The sequence below is a fragment of the Tympanuchus pallidicinctus genome, unplaced genomic scaffold (assembly GCF_026119805.1).
Source record: "Tympanuchus pallidicinctus isolate F22 unplaced genomic scaffold, pur_lepc_1.0 scaffold13, whole genome shotgun sequence".
Taxonomy (NCBI): domain Eukaryota; kingdom Metazoa; phylum Chordata; class Aves; order Galliformes; family Phasianidae; genus Tympanuchus; species Tympanuchus pallidicinctus.
In genome coordinates, this window is record NW_026294648.1 from 3682596 (window position 1) to 3705641 (window position 23046).

The 23046-nt window shown below is 43.5% G+C and overlaps 1 protein-coding gene across 5 annotated transcripts in view; it reads left to right on the forward strand.

Moving 5' to 3' along the window:
• The window catches only part of STAG2 (stromal antigen 2), a 69827-nt gene that overhangs the window by 10468 nt on the left and 36313 nt on the right, over positions 1–23046 (forward strand). For all 5 annotated transcript variants that reach the window (XM_052673656.1, XM_052673652.1, XM_052673654.1 and 2 more), the window contains exon 2: positions 22168–22312. In XM_052673656.1, coding sequence (XP_052529616.1) covers positions 22269–22312 — 44 coding nt within the window. In that variant the 5' untranslated portion in view covers positions 22168–22268. The remainder of the gene's footprint in view (positions 1–22167; positions 22313–23046) is intronic.

Here is a 23046-nt window from a genome sequence, read left to right on the forward strand (position 1 = left end):
CTGGTCAGAAATACTAGACAGCCAGAGAACCAGATGTACAAAATGTTTGGAGTTTTGTAGATCACTTTGGATTGTGGTGAGGACCGCAGAGGTTCAGGTTGTTGGTATCCTTCTGTACGAGCTGCCTTGGGAGAGGAGTTGCTTTTTGATGTCTAATTTTTGTAGAAGGATGCGAACGTGGCTGTTGGGCATCGGCTTCCCAGTCCTGTAGGTGCTTCTTGGAAAGGCTGTTGTGGATGTTGCTGTGATTGCCTGATCTGTATCAGGTTCTCTTTACTGCTGTAAAAATGTTTCTGTGGGACTTCCCTGCTTGGAGGCATGCCAAAGTGAGTGTGTGGGAAGACTTAATACTTGCTGCTTACATAGCATTTTGTATGTTCACAGTCGTCTGCAAATACTAACTAATCTTTATTTAACGTTCGAGCCCAATTTCTGTCACTACAAATCAGTAACAGCCGGTTATGACCCCTTCTTTTTTAATGTCAGGAGAACGAAATGCTGTAAGCAGCATACTTAAGACTAATCTTTGCCATCTTATTAATGTACCATTTTTGTCACCACTGTGCTGGCAGTGTGATGCAGGGAAAGTGACGGATGGAGTATGGTGTGACTCTTCAGGAGGGCTGTGCGTTGTAGGATGCTGCCTGCTGGAAAGAATGGCAGTTTGCTCATTTTCTGTGTGGAATTCCGGTCTTTTCTGTGCTAGTTTTTGTTTCTGCTGCATTAACGTCTATTTTTTTTTCACTTTGAGGAGCAGTAGCAAGTGATACTGTTATTGTGAGCACGCTTCTGAAGAGCCGTCATTCATTTGTCTTGAAACTTAGCCTTAAGTTGGAACTGATTTCAGTTACTGCCTGTGTTTGTGTACGTAAAAGTCACTGAAGTTTTCCCAGTCTACGTTACGGCATATAAATGGTAATTTTCAGTTAACAGCTAACAGGACGAACTCATGGAGCAGGAGGTGGGTGAGTTTCAGTGCAGTTTTCACAGTGCCGAAACAATGGTAGCTGTGGACATTTTTACTGGGATCCTGAACTCTGCTTTGAAAGCTAAGTGGCAATTTCTGCAGGAAATGGTGTAGATGTATGTTTTAGCTTGTGTTAAGCAGACTGCTTTCCTGCTTGTTTTAATTTTAAAGAAATTTTGAAATATTTCCTTCTCTAATGGAAGGTGGTAGATATGTGTCTGCATGGAAATTGGATGCATTTCCACCTTAAGCATCCTTCTAAATAGAGGCTTGAGCAGCTCTTACGGTTCAAGGTTTTGTCTTCTCCTCAGAGAGTCAGAGGAAAATTTAGGAGAGTCTGCACATAGTAAATTGCGTTGGAAACAGCATGGACTCAAAGGAGGAAATGCCGAGGTCAGTTTGCAGGTAGGTGGGTTCTGTGCTGCAGCAGCTCTCTGTTCTTGTGCCAGGACGGCCTGGTGTCCTGGGGTCAGGTGCAGCACACCTGGGAAAGCCAGGGGTTGGAGGGTTGTCAGCAGGAGGTGAGAAGAGGCCTGAGTTAATGCAGTAAAATCAGTGTGAAGGAGATGGATGGTCTCTGGCAGAGTTTGCAGTATTAAGAATGAATTGATAGTATTCTCTAAGCAAGTTTGAATTGTACCTTGTAACATTAGGTTGACTGTTAGTGTCAGGGGAAAAGCCTATAGAAGCAGGCCCTTTGCTTTCCGTTGCTTTTCCTCTCTGGCCAAGCAGTTCATCAGGTTTAATTTCATTGCACGCAGATGTTATTGAACTTTGGTGCACGAGGATGGTGTCTGTAGTAAGACACAGCATATTCACAGCCTTGGAACTTCTGGTCTCTGGAAGTGTAAAAATTATGTACCTTCTTATGAAAAGTAGTGTTCCAGTGTACTATACGAAGACCATAACAAAAAAACAAAGCCTAAGTAGGCCATATACAGGCTTGGTGCTGTTTCATACAATATCAGAAGATGAGAGCTCTCAAAACAACTAATGTGTGTATTTCTGTTCAGTTATAATCCAACTGTCAGTCAAACCAGCTCAGGGATGAGTGCTGCCTAAAAATTTTCATTTTGTTTGTTTTCTGATAGTAACACCATTTTAGAAGATACACAGATCAATGAAGAAAATCATTAGAAACAGCACTAGTTATCGCTGCAGACTTGAAGTAGTGAAGTGCTCGGTGGTGAGTGCTGTCTGTAATTGAATAAAGCTGGTCCCGGCTTCATACTGTGCTATGGCAGGCACTAACCACGTCTGCTGTGCTGAAAAAACATAGTAGTAGCAGTAGTAATGGATCAGAGAACTGAAATGAGACCATTTGTAGCTGTACTTGGTGAAATGAGCGGAGCTTCTTTGTTCAACAGGGATGTCACATGTTTCTGTCACATCTCTGCTGCCTTTGCTGCCTTTTTTAGAGGGTTTAAGGAAAGGTGATCAGCTGTTGGCTTGTCAGCTTCAGGCACTACAAAACAAGCGAGTGAAGTTCTTGTCGCTGTGGGAAGAGCAGCACATTGGGGCCAGGCTTCTGTCTGGTAGTGGGCCCTGGTACCTCTGGATGCTGGTCCTTGGGTGCTGGGCGGGCTGTGCATCGCAGTGCCACAGCCACAGAGAGAAGGTTGGTTTGGAGCCTCCAGTGGCAGTGCCTGAAGCAGTTGTGGTGCACCTGAACAACGTGGATATCTCTTCTCCTTCGACATAATCTGACAGTCGATGACTCCTGCAGGAATGTCACGCTGCTGTGGCCTTGCACCAGCCGCACAACTCTTGTCAAGCCCACTCAACTTACTGAACCACTGGAAAGCTAATTCATCCAACACATTAATAGATGGTTGCTCAACTGGCTCAGCATAGGGTCTGGCAGTGCCCTTGGCCTGCAGACCTGGCCAGAAGCAAGCAGGCAGCAGGACTGTTGCTTTCACCAGTAGCTGCCCATCCCTTTTATTAACAAACGGCTGTTGGTTTTGTTGGGTTATTGTTTGTAGCTTCATTTGTTGTTTAGCCAAAAAAACACAGTTTCTTCAAGTTGGTATAAAATATGCTTTCAGTGGATAACTGAAAGGAATGTTGATGGGGGGGAAGTGGAAATCCATAGTATTTGGGCACACTGATTCTGTAAATGGTTTTCTGAGGATGAATGACAACATGAAAAGGCATATAAAAGACAAAGGCTGTGAAAGAAGGAAGTAAATGGAACTAGTTGGCGTGCTTAAGTTTTACCAATTGTGTCTTGTACAGTGTAGATGTAACAAATTCTGTATTCCACCTCATCTTTCAATAGTAAAATGAGTGTAAATCATCCCACCCTTGAGGAGAGTGCATTGATTCTCATCACTGCATTTTGAGGATTTGATGGTTCCTACACAAGTGACTTCACAACTCAGAGTTGGACGCGTTGCAGGTCCGTCTGTGCATCACAGCTGGGCAGTGCGTCAGAAATCCGGGGTGTCTGCATCCTCAGACCAGTGTAATTCACCGTATTGTTGGCTCTGTTCTATGGTTCTCTGGAGACACTTATGTGGGAGTACATCACCCTCCGAATAAAGAGGAGAAGGGTTGTGCAGTTTATTCAGAGAACACAGAGGTGAAGGAATTATTCAGTTGAGTAGACTTCAAACAGTGTAACTGACATATTGCTGCAAAAATATTGCTGTTCTGGGCATAGTACAAAACAGTAGCTGTTGCAATCGTTGTGCTCTCAAATAGTATAATGATACAGCAAATGAGAACAATTAATGTATCTTTATAGTCATGAAGAATAAGCAAAAAACGTTTACCATCAGTATGCAAAAAATGTTTATTGAGAAGCATTTCACCAGTGTTGTACTGGACCCTCAAATGGTGAGAAAACGGTGCTAAGGAGCGCCTTACTATGGAGAATATACATGGGATGGGATTGAAAGGAGAAGAAAATAAGGAGTTTAGCTTAAGAGAAACATAAATGACCTGGAAACAGAATTGTCAGAAATGTTAATGTCAGGTAAGAAGATATTTGTAAAGATATGGTGTATCAGGGAATGTGGAATTGAGCTGCAAGGAGTGTCTTTTGGGGAGATGTAATAGAAAGTACGTGGTATTGTGATGGAAATACTGCCTTGGAATGGTGGCATTGGATCGGGGTTAGGCAGATGCAGTTAGGCAGATGCAGGCATTTTGTTTTGTTGCATTCCACGCTGGTTTTAGTGGACAAGTAGCACATTTATCTTTACTCTTGGAGTTAGTTGCCTTCTCCTGCTAGATAGATTAGGCTTAGTTTTCTTTTTAAATGGCTGATGTGTTTAACTTTGTAACCTGTGGGTAATGTGGTATTTGAAGTTCGGTTCTTCATGTGCTCTGTGCCTCCCTGTGCACCTGCCTCCTGCACCTCCCTGCTTGGTACTGGGAGAACACTGAGTTCAACAGGAGCTTTGTAAAGGTTGGGCTTTGGTTGTCTTTAGTATTGGTTTAAGTATTGCTTCACTGAGTTAATTCTTTTATTCTTCACAAAACAATCCTGTTTTGGTGCCCATCCTTTGTGAAAAATGCCTGAAAGCACTCAGAATCCAACTGTCAACAGATCAAGAGAGCTACAGCTGTAGTTTGAAAGCTCCTACCCATTCTAGCTGTTGGACAGCTTAAGGTTAGAGCAGACTTGATGTGGAATCACATATGTCTGGTGAGCAGGACAGACCCTGCAGGTGTCCCTGCAGACTCGCACAGGTACATCCGCATGCCTCAGTGTAAGCTGGGCCTGCTCTCATGGCCACGTGCCCTGGGGTGGCTTTGACCAAGTGCTGCCAGCTCCATGCTGGGTGGGCATCCTGTGCTCATCGAGCAGCTCCCTGCCTGTGGGCAGAGGCTGGGAGCTGGGGCAGCTGGCTGCAGTTTCTGCCTGTCCTGTAAGTTCGATCTTCCTGTGCTTAGATGGTTTTTCAGATTACTTAATTCTAGAACGAGATGGTTATTTATTCAGTAAGATGGTTATTTATTATAATATGGTTATTTAATCTGCAGACGTTGTATCATTATTTGGAAGAGGCAGTGTTACTTTTGCCCCGGGCATTGTTGCAGCTGTATGGTGGCAACAGAGGTGAGTGGAGATGTTGGTGCTGCTTGCTTGCGCTGCTGCATGGGGTACAAAATGGAATTTGTAGGTTGTGCTTTTCTTGAAGGTGCTGATAAATGTGAATTATTACTTGATACTGAATTTCTTTTTGGTAGGAGCATGATTAAAACAGGCAAAAATATTACAGAAACTACGACTACTACAGCACTACTAATTTTTCTTCATAAAGGCCAAATTATCTGGCAGGTAAATGCTGTCCACCTCATTATGGCTGACAAGTGATATTCTGTTTGATAGTTGTTACCTTCCTGAACTAATTCTTCACCCATGCCCTTCCTGTTCGTCTCCTCCCTTTCCCCTGTTCCTGCCCTCACATATTTAGATTTATGGATAGCATCTGTCTTATACTAATGTTAATTCTGCTGTCTTTAGGAATTCTCTGAGATGCATGGCAGTGCTGCCCTATCTAATAGTATTTACAAGATCTTGCATTGATGGTTGATAGTTCTTCCTATGAAATGAACTGTCTTCAGTGTTTCAAGTGGAATTGGATAATTGGCAGTGATGGCGACATGTTTTCTTCCAGTGCAGGTTTTTGGACATTAGTGTAAGGGTCTTATTTATGGCAGGTGCATTGTTATCCCTCATCACAAGAGTGTGAGCTCCCCATATCAACTTTGTCCTGACTTGAGGCTCATAAAGCTGTAGTTGGACCAAAACTTTGTTTTGCTCTTGTGTGTGTTGGTGGAGAGGAAAAAAGGCCCAGGGAAGATCTTCACAGTACGGCAGTCAACTTCAAAGTATTTAGTTATTTCAGTTAGAATGGATGTTTTACTCCAAGCTTCCAAGAAGTGTTCTCTTACCATAATTCTGGTGGCAGTTGTTTTTTAATGCACGTTGCTTCTCACCTGGTGGTGAGGTGCTTCCCAGGAAAGGTGCTGAGAGCTGCTGGGGATGGGGGCTCAGAGCTCCCAGCCTGCAGCACAGTGTGGGTACGAGAACTTCAGCCTGGGAGTGTTGAAGGGAACGTGCTACAGCACTGCAGTTGTTCTTCAGAGTAGGCAGTGGCACATGGACAGCTTGGCTGTGCTGGATGGTCTGTGCAGTTCCTTATGTTTGACCAGCTCACCTTAAGTATTTCCATTCCTGCATTATGTATCCATAGCTGAAACTGCGGATGCTTAGCTGAAACTAACTCGTACCCTCCAGTAAGCCCTCTTGCCATCAGCACTTGTGGCATTTTGCTGTTAAGTACAGTAGTGTCCAGTCACGTCAGGGAGAAGAGTGTGGATTTGGATCGTTCATGTTTTTGTACATGGCCAAACCATGTGAAGTTCGAGCCTCCAGAAAACAAATTTTCAAAGGGTTGCACAGTGTTCTTAGCAACAGGGGCTTAAACTTAAAAATTCCTTTTTCTTGTCTTGTACCATTGATTGAGAACACCGTGGTGTTCTCAGGGAACTGTACAAAGCTTGTCTTGTCTGGAGGGTAAGTGGGAGGTTAGTTGCCTATTTTCAAGAGTAAGTTAATGAAAATGTTGTCTTTTAAAATGAATAATGGCTAAATATTTGCAAATATTTCTGATAGATATTTTTTGAGTATAGGCCTTCTGCAGACAGATTTCTCTGCATGTCATCTTGCTTGTAGCTGTAGAACCACGAGCAGCATTTGTTGCTAACCACCGATACATCAGCTGATGAGTTATTGCCTGGGTTTGTCCCCTGACTGCCCCTACGCCGTGTCTTGTAAGATTTAGAGTTCATTGGAGGAGAACTGTGGAAGCCTCCCTGAAGCACGAAACAATGGCCGTGGGTTAAAGGGAGATGGAGCAAATGTAAAAAAGTCCAGCTCGTGCCTTTCCCTGATCAGTCAGGGATCGTAAAGGACGCAGGGAGCCTGTGCTGCAGTGCTGTGTTAGAGCTGCAGTGTGGAGTGCTGGTTGTGTGCTGATACTCAGAGGTTCTGAGAGCTCAGCTTGTTCAGAAGCATCGACCTGCTTCTTTCTCCCCACAGCTGAGTACAGGTAGCACTGGGGCTGACATAGCAGCAGAAGTTCTGTCTTCTGTAATGTGCCTGGGTAAGAAGACGGAGGTGAACGTTTTCTGTTCCAGCTCTGCAGTTTTCTTTGGGGTTTGGTTTGTGGGTGGCCGTTCTTCATTCTGTTCTGAAGCAGTTTTATTGATGAATAGGTAACTTGCATCCAACACGAGACTTTTTTTTTTCATGTGTAAAAGTTTGTGAAAGATTTGTTTTAAATGAGTAGAAATTATTATTAAAAAAATATTTTCAGTCTTTCTTAGTGATGTTTTTCATGAATGACTTCATTAAAAATACTCAAGTCCTGAAATTTGCTGGGCAAGAGCAGAGATTTAATGTGGGATAACAAATGTTTTTCACCTTAAGTTCTCCTCGCTCTTTTTCAGAGTGCCCCTGTGCCCCTCTCCCATGGTGGCTGCAGGATTGCACTGGCACTGGTTTCACTCTTGAGGCATTAAGGGCAAATATGAATGCAAGTCATGTGGTCTCTCACCTTTTTCCCCTTCCTTAGAAGTGTAGGATGCTTGTTACCTACCTGTGCGTAGCTGCTGTGTGTTACTGATGCTGCTTTAATCAAGCACAAGCAGTTTCCAGAGAACATCTTGAAGGCATATTGTTTCCTTGGGGATTTATTGCATTTGCAGCATCGCACCTCTGTTCCTGCTGCTTACAGAATATGATTATCAGCCATTAGTACTGAATACTTAAACGTGGCCACTGCTTTCCTTCTCATCTGTGATTTCCCTGCTGCTCGTTGTGAAGGATGCCTCCCCAGCTTTGTGCAGTTTTGTTCACCTTTCATGCTCTTTGCTGATTCCCGTACTTGCAGTTCCAATGTGAATTCTTTCCAATTCTGCTGATAGAAACATTGGTAGGGTTGGTTGCTTGTTTACAAGATGTTCTTCCTACAAAATGCTTCAGTTTTCCCAAGTAAGTTAAAAGTTCCTTCTTCTTTTGCTAGTGATCAGTCAATGTCTTTGAGAGGAATTAGGGGATTACATTGTCAATTTCTCCCTCTGCCCCATTTGATCTTCAGTTGTGTGCTCTAGAAAATGGAAAAATGTCATCCAGAGTTTTGGACTTCTACCTTTGTGTTGCTTAGATTAGAACTGCTAACAAGTAATAAATTATCTTGTGCATGACAGGCAGCGTCACATATGAACACACAAATTGCTATTTCAAATCCAGTAGTTTAAATTCTTTTGTACTTAGAATCATCCTTGTGCATTTTCCTGCTGTCCTGCAGGTGGATGTTTTAAACCGTTGGTGCTTGTGTAAGACGAGTTTGTGATTTCAGAATACAGATGCTTTAATAACCACGTGTAGTCTGTTAGCTGGATCTGAGCGTTGGACATCACTCACAAAACTTAGGTTTGTTCTTTTCATTTCAGCATAGCTGATCATCCTAGTGCCTGGGTCTTGATGCCTTAATAGGTGAAGGCTTGGCCCAAATGCACGGCCGTGGCACTTTGTTTTCTCTCCGCTGACGAATGCTAGCCTCCATTTGGTGTGGAAAAGGGGAACCCCCCAGGCATTGCTTCCTGCTGGCTCTCGAGAGGTAGAACTATTTTGACACAACAATTTCTTGGAGAGTTCTTGAAGTGGAAAATGTTTGCTCCAAGGAATCACCCCGTGTATAAAGTGAATGATAAATACTTTCTTAGGGTCATGGGAGAAAGTGAAAATCTGCCTCTGAAAGTAATGCTGAGCAGTTGTCCTTATTTTTTTCTTTTTTTTCTTCCCCTCTGCAAAATTCATTTGCCTTCCGTACAAATGGGGAGGAGTTGATTCCTGGGGGAAATCAGGTGAGGATATGCTGACATCATTAATAATCAGAGGGAAAGCAACTTAAATTTTCTCCCTAAAGCATTCTTTTAGAGTATACTGAGTTGTGCTGTAATGCGCAAGTAAATGTGGAAATAGCATAAAGAATAATTCTGCTTTCACTGCTGTAGACTGCTGCTTGTAGTCTGTAATCATCATGCACTTAATATGTCATTATATGGTCCAGTAGAGAATGGCATAGCATTATTTTGCTTGTGAATAAGTGATCAGTATTTGGATACATTGGAGAGTGACCTGGTGCTGTTCTCTTAGGCGTGAAGTGGTCAGGTGTCCTTCCTGAGCCTGCTGTTGTTGTAGACTGCATGAAATGCCAGAGCTAGTGTATTAAGCACATCTCAGGCTGTAAGGTTGCTTTATGAACAACACTTCTGATGAAGTACTTTCTGTTTCTTTGTGTCACTACTACAAAGGTGGCAAAGGCTGTTGTAGGGCTGGTCTCTGGCAGTGTTTGCTGCATGCTCACTGAGCACTAAGGTTTGATACCTGCTTTTTGGCACTTCCTGTGCTTTGTTATTCTGATTAATGAATGTGGATCTTAATTAGAATTGATTCCCTGGGAGACATGGGCAGAGTCCGGTCGATCAAAAGGCATCTTTGCTTCTTCAACTTTTTTTAGTTTCTCAGACGGTGGTTGCACTTCATACTGGTGCATTCTGCTGTTAAGGCTGTGGTGGTTTTGCCATTCTTGTACATTACACATCCTCCAGTTGCTCTAGCTCAGTCCTTAGACCGTTGCTTAACACGTAGGCTCAGTTCAGGAGCAGTAAGTGAATTACTGCCTGTTCCACAGCTGTGCTTCAGCTCCTGAGCAGTGCAGAGCAGTGCCTTGCTGCCCGCTCTTACCTCTGGTCCTTCCTGCAGCTGCAGCTCACCGAAGAGGAATTCACTGGTTTGTAGCTTGCTGAGCTCACCTGCGAGTGGAGCTTGTATACCTTTCTGCTTTTATTCTGCCTTGTTTACACACGAGGCTGTTTATTATACAATGTCCTGCGGTTCTAGAGCAGTTTTAATGCTTAGCGTATAAAGTCCTAAGTTAATTCACATAGTAATAAAATTTATGTTCTGTAATTAGTTTTTTTGGCAGGCATCTGTTTCACAGTAATGAATTGGTAGCAGTTCCTAAAATGTCTGTTGACTGTCTAGAGAATTGTAGGAGAGCTGGCATTCTTAAAATGTTTCTTAGAACTGGAAGAAGTGGGCTGCTTTATTTTAATTCATCTTTTCTCAGAAGGAAAAATCCCAGACTTTTCAACTGAACTGAAAATGAGTTGTTTGGTAGATTATTAGTATTTTTTTTTCTTTCACAGCTGAATTTAAAGGGTAATAGCTCTCTCTCATTGTTGAGTCCATCTTTAAATAAAGAATATTCTAAAGATGCAGGTAGTGGTTACAGTTCCTTAAAATGTACTCCCCACCCTCCCCCCACCCAAAAAAAGCAGCAGTGGCACAGTGTTATCTATTATCCATTTTTCTGTTCAACTCTTAACAGCAGTTAGAAAACCATGGCTCTGCTCGCAGGTTCATTTTAGGTTGCTTGCAAGACGAAATTCATAGCATTTAATGATGTAGGATTTTCATACCCTAGGGCAAGATTATAGTAAGTGGAGGTCAAACTGAACAACCGCCAGACCTAATTTACACTCAGATAAAAATGTTCTTGTCTAACAATTAGATTGAATGCTATTACCTCTTTCCCTGACTCTTGCTAGAATTTGGTGTATATTGTTTAAAGACCAAGGCAGTCTGATGCCAAGGAAATATGCTCTGATGGAATATTAGTTTGTGAAATTGCCCGGGATCAGCTATCCATGTTAATGGCCCCCTAGTGTGCTTGTGCTGGAGGGGCTGGGAGATTTAATCCAGATAGGATGCTCTCTTAACATACAAACTCTTCTTAATGTACCATGCTGGAAGAAGTCTGGAGAAGAGACGGCCTTTTAAATGTATATATTTGAGTCTTCCCAGACAGATCTGAATCATTTGTTTCAGTAGAATTTGGTAGAATAGTTCCTTCCTCAGATCAATTGATGAGCTCATAAGCAGTGTTTTGCCTCCTCTGTAACAGGTCCTGACCAATCTCTTACGAGGTTTCCCATACAGGTTAGCTGAGGAATGACACCTCATGGGTTACTGTGATTCCATTTGGAGTTGTATTTGAGTAACAGAAGTAAGGGAAAGGTGATAAATATATATCAGTCAAAACATTCATGTTTTGATAACTAAACATCATGTAGGTTTTTTTGGTCAGCTAATGTTAACTTTCTGTGATCTGTACATGAAGAAGATTCATTTAACTTCTGTAAAACTTCAAGAGCAAACCTATCTAGAAGATACGCTCGTAATCCTGGTTAGTATTACTGCAGCAAGAAATTCTGTGCTGCTGCCTTACTGTAAGAGCAACTCTCAGCCGTAAGTGGCTTTTTGAGTAAGCAGAACACAGGTGGCAGTTTGCATTGCTGGTGTCGGAGATCAGTGCAACAACGTACAGCTCATCCAGCGTTCACATGAAATCAGCGTCTGGAGCTTTGGGAAAAACTGTGGCTTTGTGATGCTTGAGTGTGTGTGTGTGTGTGTGTGTGAAGGTACCTGGTCACTGACCTTACTTCAGTTACTGTGCTTTAGTCTTCCTTTTCCCCACCATGAATAGCTCTAGCTCCTTGGTAACAAGCTATACGTAATTGATTTTTTTGTGTTTTTAAGTAGACCTTGGTTTCAGTAGCTGCAAAATTGGTATAAGCAGCAAATAATTTTGAAGAATGGTGAGGTTAAAACCATTTATTTGCATTAAGTGTTATGGTTTGGTTCTAGAATCTGAGCGGTGATCAGGAGCTCTTGGTGGGAATAGGCTGCTAACAACATCTGTTAGCCATAAGTCAGAGCGGGGCTGCTGAGTTCAGCACAGGAGTAACAAATAGTCGTGTAATTGATGGCTGGCTAATTAAGTCGCACAAACGCTGCTCTTGAATAACAACATGGGGAAATTCAGCTAGATTAATTTTGTGTTTCAGAAATTTAAACATGTGGTTTAGAGAAAGTGGATTGGCTCTTATTTAAGTATTGCATAATTTCAGTGATGAACAAGATTAAAAAGGAGTAGAAAGATGAAAATCATCTAAAAGAATTTTTTCCCACTCGAAGTCATCTCTCTTCTTCACAAATGTTTAAAGTACTTGGAATTATTATTTACCGAGAAAAGTTAAGGAAACTAAAGCAGGGCTGAGAAAGCCCTGTGCACTCAATAGAATGCTGGTCTTCAGCAGCTGAGCTGAAGTGAGGAGGTGGGGAGATGTCCTTGGGGCAGAGCACAGGAATGCAGGGCAGGAAGGCGGGTAGTTGGGAGACTGCAAAGATTGTTGGGGAAGATGAGGTGGGAGATGCAGCATTCGCACTCCAACAAATTCTTCTGGCAATCGTTAGAAATAATTTCAGACTGGTAGATCAAATGCAGTCATCAACTGGCCGCCACAAGACGTGAAGCATCTCTGATATTAAATTAGGATAGGCTGCAGTGGGTGGCAGCAGCATCTTTTGGTGCGAGGGCTGGGCGGGCAGCTCCAGGTTCTGCCTGCTGGCTCCAGGCACGCAGCTGGCAGTTTTGCAGCCTCTTTGCAGGGCGCCACGCGTGCGGCACAGTGGGACTTGTCAGCTCTTCGGTTCTCTGTGTTTGAGTTCGGGACGTTTGCCTCAGTTGTCACCAGAGATGGTCTGTCGTTAATAGATGTTAGCTTCAGTTGCCACTAGAGATGATCTGTCATTAATAGATGCGACTGCAAACCAGAGCATATGAAATGTGAAAACTTGTTCTCTTTTTTCGGTGGTATGATATTTGGCCTAGTTGGCTAATTTTCCCCAAGGCAGTGAAAATGGTAAAAACGACAGTTCACATTCTTTGCTTACACCTGAACCTGCATTTTTGTTTCAGCTGTAAGACAGGACAGCCCAAAGCCCTGAGCAGCCAGCTTTCCGACTTCTCTCACCAGGGAGGTGGGTGCTGGGATGCGATGGGTTCCTGCTGGTCCCAAACACCTCTGTGTGTCACGGCGTCCTGCCTCGTGCCCCTTGTACCCAGCACGGGTGGCTTGTTGGAGCCATGTTGTGTGCTGCTCCTTGCTTCTTTGCTTTTTAGAGGTTGAAAGCAGGAGTAAGAGTGAGCATGCCCTGCCTCATCTCATCTCAGTAGCTCCTACTGCACTGCTGAGCTAGTGAGTGCAACAGTTGTGACTTTAAACGTGTATTCTGTGTATTCAACATTGCTCAAGCAAAATAGAGAAAACAGAACATGATACTTCCATGGTGCAACCAGTAATTTTTTAACAAAATCTAAATCTAGCTGTAGGCTATAACTCCCTTCCAAAGGAGGAGGGAGCTACTAGCTAGGTTCATTTACGTCATGAATTTGTAAGGACGCAGCTTTTTGGTACTTTTTTTTTTTTCCTTTTTACATTAAATGAAGAAACCAAAGGTTGGTTTTGGTTGATTTAACAAGCTGTACGTTTTTGTATTTTAGATCTGCATGGAGTGGATGCTCCTGTATCCCTTAGGTGCCTAATGCATTGCATTTGAGAGACTGATGAGAAGATAATTTCAGGACAAGGCTCTCTGACCTTTGCTTCGGAATATTTTATACACATCAGGAGTTTCTCATTATTTGTCAGCTTGCTTATTAAAATGAATTTAGTCTGTAAGAAATTATTCGGCTACTTCATGTTGGCTCTTATAATACAGGCATGGTATGTCGTAGCTCTCACACTTAGTGTAGTTTGTTACCTGCCACAAATAAGCAATTACGGAGTTGGAACAACTTACTGATTTGAATAATGCCAGTATTTTTGCGATGTTTTTAGGATGTATCCAAGTGGGCAAGCAGACATCCTCTGGATGTTCAGTGGGTTTCGGTAGCTAACTCTAGGTCTCTGTAAAAGAGATTCCAGCATCAGTTGTCTCTCTCAAAGTTCTTGTAAGAGCGTTCTGTTATAGGCTAAATAAAGGAAAAAGAAGAGAAGATGCTCTTTAGACTTGGTGATGTGTGTTTTTCACCCATTAATGGATTATTATCGTTCCACATTGTTGGGTATGTTCAGTTCTCTAAATTGTGTGGGGGAAAGTCATGCGTATCACAACTGCTGTTTCATATAAAATTAGTATTCAGTGCTGAAAATCTCCGAACAAACCCATTGGGATTTTAGCCCAAATGTTATGAAGTAGAACAGGAACAAAATGTTGAGTATTAAAATCTTGATGTTGTGACTGAGGCTGTATGGAGCGCAGATGTTCTGAGGCTGGCAGAACTGCAGGGAGAAGTTTGTAGTGAAAGTAACAAGATTTTTACCTTTATCTCTTCCGTTTTAGGGGCAGAAAGAACTTATGCATACTTGAGTGGTTGCTCGAATTTTTATTTTATAAGGATGATTATTTAGATTGATCCTTGGAAGAGCCATAATCCACTTAGGGAAAGGCTTAGCTTGTAGCTGTTGTGCTGCCTGGTCTGGATGTGGAAACATATTTATTCCTTCTTTCATAAATGCTCCTTTTTCCTTTCTAATGGGATAGGTTTAATTGTACTATTTAGTTGTCTTCTGCACGAGCTGGCTTGTCATCTGAGTTGGGAAGGTTCACCTTGGTGGTGATGGAACGGTGGTTTTTGGAATTTCACTGTAAGCAGACTTTAGCATTACAGCAGCAAGGCTGCTGGTGCCCACAGTGATCCAGCAGAGCTTCCTGGGAACAAGCCCCCAACCAGTCCTGGCCGTGGGTCAGGGTGAGCTGTGGGGGAGCAGAATGGTGCACAGGGAAAGGGAGCACACCGATGGCTCAGTGGGCATAAGGAAAACTGGGGTTTGTCTTCAGTCCGTGCTTGCTTCTTTATCTTACACGTCAAGGATACCTACATGGTTCTCCCATTCGTTTTCAAAAGTTAGGATCTAGAGTGTAAGTATGGGGAGGAACACTTGGTGTTGGCCACTGTCTGTGCTGGTGAAAGCTGCCCCTAAGCGTCCAAATCTTCAGAATGTATCCTAGAAGAAAATGTGAGGAAGTCAAAGTGCACATACAGATGTGCACTGAGTTGGACTTGGTGGGTGTGTTGCTTCTAGAGAAGGCAGAGACCAGTGAAGGGACAGGGTCTGCTGCAGGTGGGCCTTGGCTGCGGTAGGGAGATCTGGATTTGTTTGAGTAGTTTGTGGATTAGTTCATCTGTAGACTCAAAAGTATCAGTTGGTCCCATGCTGAGGGTTCTTTTTATTTTTCTTCAGACTCAGACAGTTACAGTTTGTCTTCTGCTTACTCTTTGGTGCTTGTTTCTGTGCTGGACTTGGTCTCTTTAGTTGTCATCTGGAAGCAGTTGAGCTGTTTTTATGTAGTGTTGAAGCTTTGCTAATAAACTGGTGGATCTGAGCTGACGAAGCACAGAACCAACCTGTGCTTTGCTTCTCTCCTGCTGCAGAAGACTCAGGGTGGGGAAATGTGGTGGGCTGTCCACGTGCTGGAGAAGCTGGCTCTGGGAGCTGTGGTGGAAGGATTTTACTTTGCACTTCTCAGTAGCTTTATTTTGGAGGCGTTTCTTGTGTTTGTAAAGCTGGCAGTGTCTCCAAGTAGCAGTGATGCTGCTGTGACATGTACATGTAGCCTCCCTCCTAGATCTTACAGCTGAACACAGTTGTTGTTAGGCCCAAACTGCCTGCTGACCTGGGCTTTTCAAAGAAGAAAATCTCTGTGGCAGCAGGGAAAGCTGAGCTTCCAACAAAGTGAGACAACTTGCAGGCTCACAGCGGTCAGTGGGAGCACAAGAAAAAGCAGAGTTTGCTGGATGGAATGCCTTGTCTGCTGGGAACCCAACTGCGGCAGGGCGCTGCCATCTCACACCATTGCTGGCTGTACATGGGAGCAGTGCGTGCTCCGTTCTTGCCTCCTGGCTATCACCTGTTCACTGCAGACAGTGCTTTAGCTCTAGCTTTGGCAAGAGCCAATGTCTTCATGGGTGATGCATTTCTGAAGAGTCTGTTTGCAAAGGGGCAAAGGAGCGTATGTTCTGTGTTCAGTTTGGAAACTGGGCATTAAGGCGGCTGCAAGGTGTGCTGGTTGTGTCATAAATTAGTGAGTGCTTCTAGTACTACTTTTGGCTTGTCAAAATAGGCGTATGTGGCTTTTCTTCCTTTCTTTTTTTTTTAAACTTCGGTTGTCATCTGACTTGGCGGATATTCCTCCTAAGAGCCTCATTTTCCACTCAGTCGGACTGCAACATCTGGAAGCCATCTCTCCTTTGGCAGGAGGGATGTGGCAGGCACAATGAGGTGTAGCTTCTCCTTTTGTTATCTTTCCTTTGCCTTATTAGGTACATCCAAACCAATTAAAACCCAGCTGGGAATTTCAGGTATGTTTTAGAGAAGCTCAGGGATGCTGTTGGGCAGAATAAGTAGAAAGTATTATTTCCTATAACGAGGGCAACTGTTGCATTTGTTGTACAGTTGATTCATTTTTCAGTATTCTGTAATGCCTGCATCATTTGTTTTAAACACTTCACTGGACAGTGTATATGAATAAATGCAGGCATAGGAACTTCATTTGGTTCAAACCCAAACTATATTTACACAACGGAATAGCATTTCACTTACTGTGTTGAGGGAATTGATATTATTAGTGGTACTTTTATGAAAAATCATGACTGTGAAGCACTGTAGCAAACTCATTTCCTTTTAGAAGAGATATTCCAAATATTCATAGAAGCAGAAGCCTAAAAAGTATTTGTAAGAGTGGGGCACCACTCATGATGTGAGGAAAGTCAGCGTTGGCAGTTGTTGGCTGGGGCAGAGGTCCCCATGTGCTGGTCACTAAAGTAAGTAAGCCTTTAGAGGTTGAAGAGTCAAACACATCTTTTAACAGCCCCCTTCAATCTTTGAGCTCACTGAACTGTGGGAAAAAATGGCTTCTCTGTTGACCAGCTTGTGCTTTGTCTCTGGGGACCTGTGTTCTCCCACTGCTGGCTCTTTCCTGGCCGCTCTCCACCAGTGGTGAGCTGTGCTTTGCTCCTTGGGGCCGGTAAGAAGCAAACTGCTGTGCAGTTGTACATGGCAGCTCAGGAGGAAAAAGGAGGAGGGTGTGTGCTGGATGGGGTGGCTCTCTGAGGACGTGGGCCCTGGTGGTGCACGGGGCTCTGCTGTGGGGCTGCAGATAGGAGCCCAGCTGGGCTGCAGGGCCGGCCCCAGGGTCAGGTGGGAAGGTCAGCAGTGGTGTCATGAGGGCTTGGGTTGGCCATTCTTTCTCTTGGTGCTTTCTTTGGTCCCAGCTCTGTGGGTCTGAGCCACCCTGGTGCTGCAGCTTGGTTCGATGGAGAGCGAACCGCACAAAGATGAAATAATAAGGGTTTTGCTTTCAGAATTCTGTTTGCAGCTGAAGAGAAAGTATTACAAAAGACAAAAGAAAAATGGCAGCTTGATGGCAGTAGGTTGTGAGGTTCTGTGTTGGGATGTTAGCTGTGCCCTGCAAGCCACTGCTGTGCAGCAGACCCAGTCTGTGCGGGGCAGCACCGGCTGAGGCTGCTGCGTCCTGTGTGCTTGTGAAGCACTTGCAGGGCTCACTTGTTGGGCAAATGGCACAAAAATAGCCATGCATCTAACGGTTTTAATTGCATTATTGTTCAGTTTAGTCTTGATTACGCTATCATAATATGATCAAACTGCTGATACAGTTAGAACTAAATCATGTTAAAGTGCGGTTGTTACAATATAGAGTGCTACTCAAAGTATGTTTTCTGTGTTTTACTCAAATGACCAAATTGCTTTACAGCTGGTTGGCTGTTGTTTGATTTTGGTAGAAATAATGCACACTTTCAGGCCTGTAGGAACTCCAAGTGGGTGCTCAAAGTCTTGCTTAAAAATCCCTTCTGTAGCCTTCTTAGGAAATTGAATGCAGATTATTTGTAATTAAAAAAAAAAAAAAAAAAAAAAGTGTAATTATTTGGAAACAAATGAGCCATATTTTATGAAAACAAATTCTGATTGCTCAGTAGATGTTGGGGGGCACACTTTATTTTATACCAGCTTTCTTCTTGTGAAACAACTCAAAGAAATTATTGGGAATACTTTTGGTCGGCGATGTAAATCTCATCTGGCTGACATTTTAACTGTTGCTGCTGCATAATTGGTTCTGAAGAATCATCACCTCTCCTTCACGGACAGATAAATAATTCAGGGACAAACTTCTTCAGGCAGCAAACTGTTCTTCAGTCAGCTGAGAGCATCCTCCAAAGTCCTCTAATTTTCTGAATTAAGGAAGCAAGGTCTCTGCTTTTTATATATGATTAACTGAATTTCAGTGAAAAATCAATGCATCTCTGAGCAGTTGTTCTGCATTTCCTCAATCTTTGTCCTGACCATGGAGCCATGTCCAAACTTTGTATCTCTTTGCTGTCCGGAAAGCTCTGCTAAGTTACTTTGTAAAGAAAAGAGAGAAAGAGAGGGAAACAAATGGAACAAAAAAGGTGTGTGTGTACGGGGAACCCCTCAGAGCAGCCCCCCTTACCCTCCACCCAAATTGTTATACAGGCCTGCTCATATTAGTGCGATTACACAAGAGTATAAAACCCAGGTTGTGGATCAGGTCTCGGGATTCGTTGCATTTTGTGTGTCTGTCTGTGCTGTACGTGTGCGTGCTCCCGTGACAAGGGCTGCTGGCTGGGTGGTGCTGGTGTTTCCTTGGCCTGCTGGTGGCAGGTGGCTCAGCACCGGCTGCTTGCTGTGTCAGCCTCTGCTGGGTCACAGCATTTCACCAACAGATTTGAGTTAACTGCACCTACTGTGTGTTTTGGGGATAAGTACGTTTTGACATTTAGAACAGATTTCCAGTGGAGGCACATACTGGTTACGTAGCTCATGCTTGGCACTTCCTTCAAACAGTCAGATTTTTAAATAGAAACTGTTGCACGTTGAGCTAGCAAGGTATTAGTGGTCCTGCGCTCCTTTTGTCGGTCCCCTGTTGTTTAGCTCACAGACATTTCGTTAGCAAAACGCCAAAGGCTGCTGCAGTAAGGAGCTGCCTCGCTTCTACAAAGAAAGCATATCTTGAAACTTTTCTGCTCCCAGAGCCTGCCTGTACAGCAGGAGCGAGGTGCACGTCTGCCATGGAATCAGCCGTGTGCCTGCATTAATTGCAGGAAAAGGGGGATCTTCCGGCGTCCTTCTGTAATTGAAATATACATCTGAAGGAAATGTGCTGCAGTATTATTGCTGTTTTGGCAATCTGTTATGAATTTTATTGCAGAGAAATAACTGGGTCAACCTCTGGCTGACCTGTCTCCTGGAGTTCCTTCAGTTAGCTTGAGGCTAGAGCTCCACCTTGTGATCTTTCAGCAGGATACATTTTCTTTTTATAGTTAATAATTTAATTATGATTTCACGAAGTTGAATGACTCCTGAAAGTTTCCATAGTCTGAGAGGTTTCATCATCTGCTTAGGAAAATTGAAGTTGAGATCCTATGAACATACAGATATGCAAATATATATATATATATATGAAGAACTGCATTTTGTGATGCACTGGAGGTGAATTTAACTTACTAAAAGAATGTGCTTTTCATTGCATGTCAGTAGGCTATGGGGGATTTCCAGGTTTGGGATGGGATCTGCATGAATGTCACCTTCCTGCTTTCAGCCTGCTCTAGGAAGAGCTTGGTATTTGAGAAACTCTGAAATGCTCTGCTTCTGTGGGCAGTTCTCATTTCTCACCAGTTTCCCAGCCCAGGGCTGTGCGTGGCCCATCAGAGCCGCCAGCAGGGCATGGCCAGCGGCACTGCTGGGAGCGGGGTGCTGGGGAACGGCCGGCCCAGTGTCAGAGAGTGCTGGTGACACTGGGATGCGGCGAACTTCAGGGTCAGCACGCGGCTCTTCGTAGCATGTGGCCTTGTTGTGGCATTTCTCGTGTGGAACATCATGGCAGCTGCATTTTGGGTTCAAAGCCAGTGGAAGTGTTCACGGGCAAAAATAGTGATTAGTGTAACACAGCATGCAGGCTCCTTTCAGGCAGCTTCCTTTAGGCCCTGCTGGTCGGGGTCACTGGACTGGCCTGGCTGCCTGGCACAGCTCTGGGACTTTCCTGGGGCCCTTACAGATGTACTGGGCACTGTTGGGGCCTGGGCTTCCTGCTGGAGTTCCCTTACAGTCTTACCTTGTGTATTCTTGCAGGGCACTCACCTAAGTACAGTTCTCCATTAAGACCAGCGCCACGTTGCACTCATGAAGGCCAAACTTTTTTTTCTTCCTTCAAGAGGAATTCTCTGAACATTAACTCTTAGTCATTAAACTGTTCAGCCCCTAGAGAAACGTGGTGTTTCTTACCTGTTCTTGTGCCCTGGCAGTGCCATTTTTCCTGTCTTGTTCTGTTGCTTGTCCTGAGATGAGTGATTGGGTATAAACCACATGCAGCAGGTTTCATGGTTTGGTCTGACTTTGTTGACTTAGAAAATGCAGTTTGGTCATTTGCCCGGACTCTCACGTACTTTTGTTACTTTTTTTCTTTACAGTATTCCTCTGACTCTCAAAAAGCAGACTTACACAGATGATACAGTTGGAATAATTATAATCCTGAGCGTGGAGCGTTACATCATGCATGCAAGGAGCAGATGACTGTGCTGACACCAGTGCTTGCCCCGCTGGTGGCTGCATGCTGGGTTCCCCCCTGCAGAACCAGCCCGTCTGGGTGATTTGGGGTAGAATAGAATTCCTGGGATGTGTTCTGCCCCGTGTTAGTGGGGAGCTACAGCAGATGGTGCTGACTGACAAGCCCTCGGGAGATGGGCGGCAGCCATTCCCAGGCAGGTTGATGTCCTGGCTGGATGCAGTCCAGGCCCGGGGACAGAAGCGGCGATGTGCTTTGTGCTGTAGGCAGGGGCCCTGGCAGCGGTGATAGTGCCCTGCAGGAGCTGTGCTTTGAAAACGTTGATCTGTGTTCTGGCTGCACTTGGCTGGGGCGTTTGTAGGCTGTCTGGGGGTTCTCCTGCCTACCCCGAACTTCCCTTCACAGCTGTTTGTTTCCAGTCTGGTTTTTGTCTCCACGTATCCGTATGAAATGTGAAGAAGCAGAATGAGAGAAGTTTAGGGTTGATGGTTTCTCTCAGCTCTTCAAATTCTGGAAGCTGCAGTGGCCCCTAGCATTCACACACAGCATTTGCAGGAATAAATGTGCAGCCTTGATCTGTGTGTTGGGCTGAAATGCAGGCTTGGAATCACTGCTGCCAGACAGCAGGCAGAATGTACTTAGCATGCTGAAGTGACATCCTTCCCACACATACCTCATCAGCCCAGCATGCTGCACGGTCAGCAGTTTCCAGCTCTGAAGGTTCCTCTCCTTGCTGTTGTGACTTCAAACACCTGAGTCTTGGGCTTCACTGATCTGCATGGAATTTATCTTGAGGGAGGCAGATGGCATAGGAGGTTTCGGTATGCATGGTGCAGTTTCACATTTGAAGCATTCAGTGACTTCTTTTCCCACTAAGGATGGGAAAGTGAGTTAAATAAAATGAAAGAGGAACTGATAATATTATAAAAAACTTGAAAAACGAGGATTTTGCAGTCTTAAGTTTTCATGGTAAGGTGTTATGCTATTTCTGAAGATTTTCTTTTTTATAATTTATAGGCAGTATTTTCCTCCTTGATGTTGCTTGAGGCATGTCAATTGCTTTACATGTTCAAGCTGTTAGAAGCCCGGATTGTTGGCTCTTAAGGGAAGGCAGTGAAGTAGCTTGTTGGGTTATAAGGACTTTAAGAGAGCCTGTCTTTGCACTAAATGTCGGCCAGGTTTACACCTTGGAGAAGAGGAGTTGGTGTGCTTAATGTCCTTAGGGGTGCTCACACTGTGCTTTAAGTTTAGCATCAGTTCTGCTTTTTGGTTTGTTTAGCCACGGTGTCTGAGTGCTGATGGTAGAGCCTGGGCTCTGCAGAGAGCGGCACTGAAGTTCAGACTTCAGTCTAGGACAGACTTAGGAAAGAGTTACTTTCAAAGCATAGGTGGAGACCTTTTGAGATGGCTCATACTGTTGAGAAAAACTTTTTGTACTTAATGCTGTTGTATTTCTTTTTACTGCGACTCTCTCAATGTTTGTGGAGGTGCTTTTCAGCAGGATCACGGGAAGAGTCAAAAACACAGCATCTTAAAGAGGAAAAGCCTTGGTTGGAAACAGTGGTGTGATTGAATGTTTTCTGTTTCCAACTTTTCTACTTCTTCATATGTGGGGGGGAAAAAAATAAGAACTGTATTTAATTTTTGATTTTTTTTTTAATTACAGAAGTTGACTGCTACAAAGGAAGAAAGGAAAGTAAGCTTGTGCTTCAGCCTGGTTTTTGAATATCTTTCTAATACAGTGGTGTTCCAGAAGATGATAAAGAAATGATAGCAGCTCCAGAAATACCAACTGATTTTACTCTCCTCCAGTAAGTGCTTCCAGAATTTTTAGTTCCATTTAGATGGTTTAAACTTTCTGGTGTGTGCTGCTTAGTGGTAATAGCTGCGGCTGGTTGTTTCCCTTGGAAACAAAATAGGGGAATAGGGTTCTAGATCGTTTTTCTTATTGAGAAGTTGATGAAAATAAAGCATTGTTAGAGTTCTTTCTTGAGCATTTAGTGGTGAAAAAAACAGTTTAGAAATGCTTGCGTTTTGTTAGTTGTTTTTAAATCAATTTTTAATCTTTGCTAATAGAAAACAATCATGATCAATTTTTTGGTCTTGTGGCTTTGGGGTTGAAGGTATTGAGTAAGAAACACTTGAGGGGTAACAAAAATTCAAAGTTCCCTCTTCATAGGGAGTTGAAACCTTGGAGTATTTACCCTTGGCAACATGCCCCAGTTGCTCATTTACAACCCCAAATGCCAAGTGTGTTTGATGGGACTGCTAAGCTTCCTCCAGTTTTTAAGAATAAGTATTTAAATTTACAGTATTTTAAACCAGGAAGAAATAATTATTTCGTTTCTGTATTCAAAATGTAAAAACGGATGAGAAGAATCCAGTTCCCTCCTTTTAGTTTGTTGTTAAGAAGTTAGCATGAATCCTTTCCAACAATCTGTTGACATGTATTAAATTGATTCAAAAAAAAATCCAAGAAGACCCAGTTTTGTGCTGGTTGTGTGTGTTCTTTTAATGAGAAAGCAAATGGTCTGTCATGTTTTTG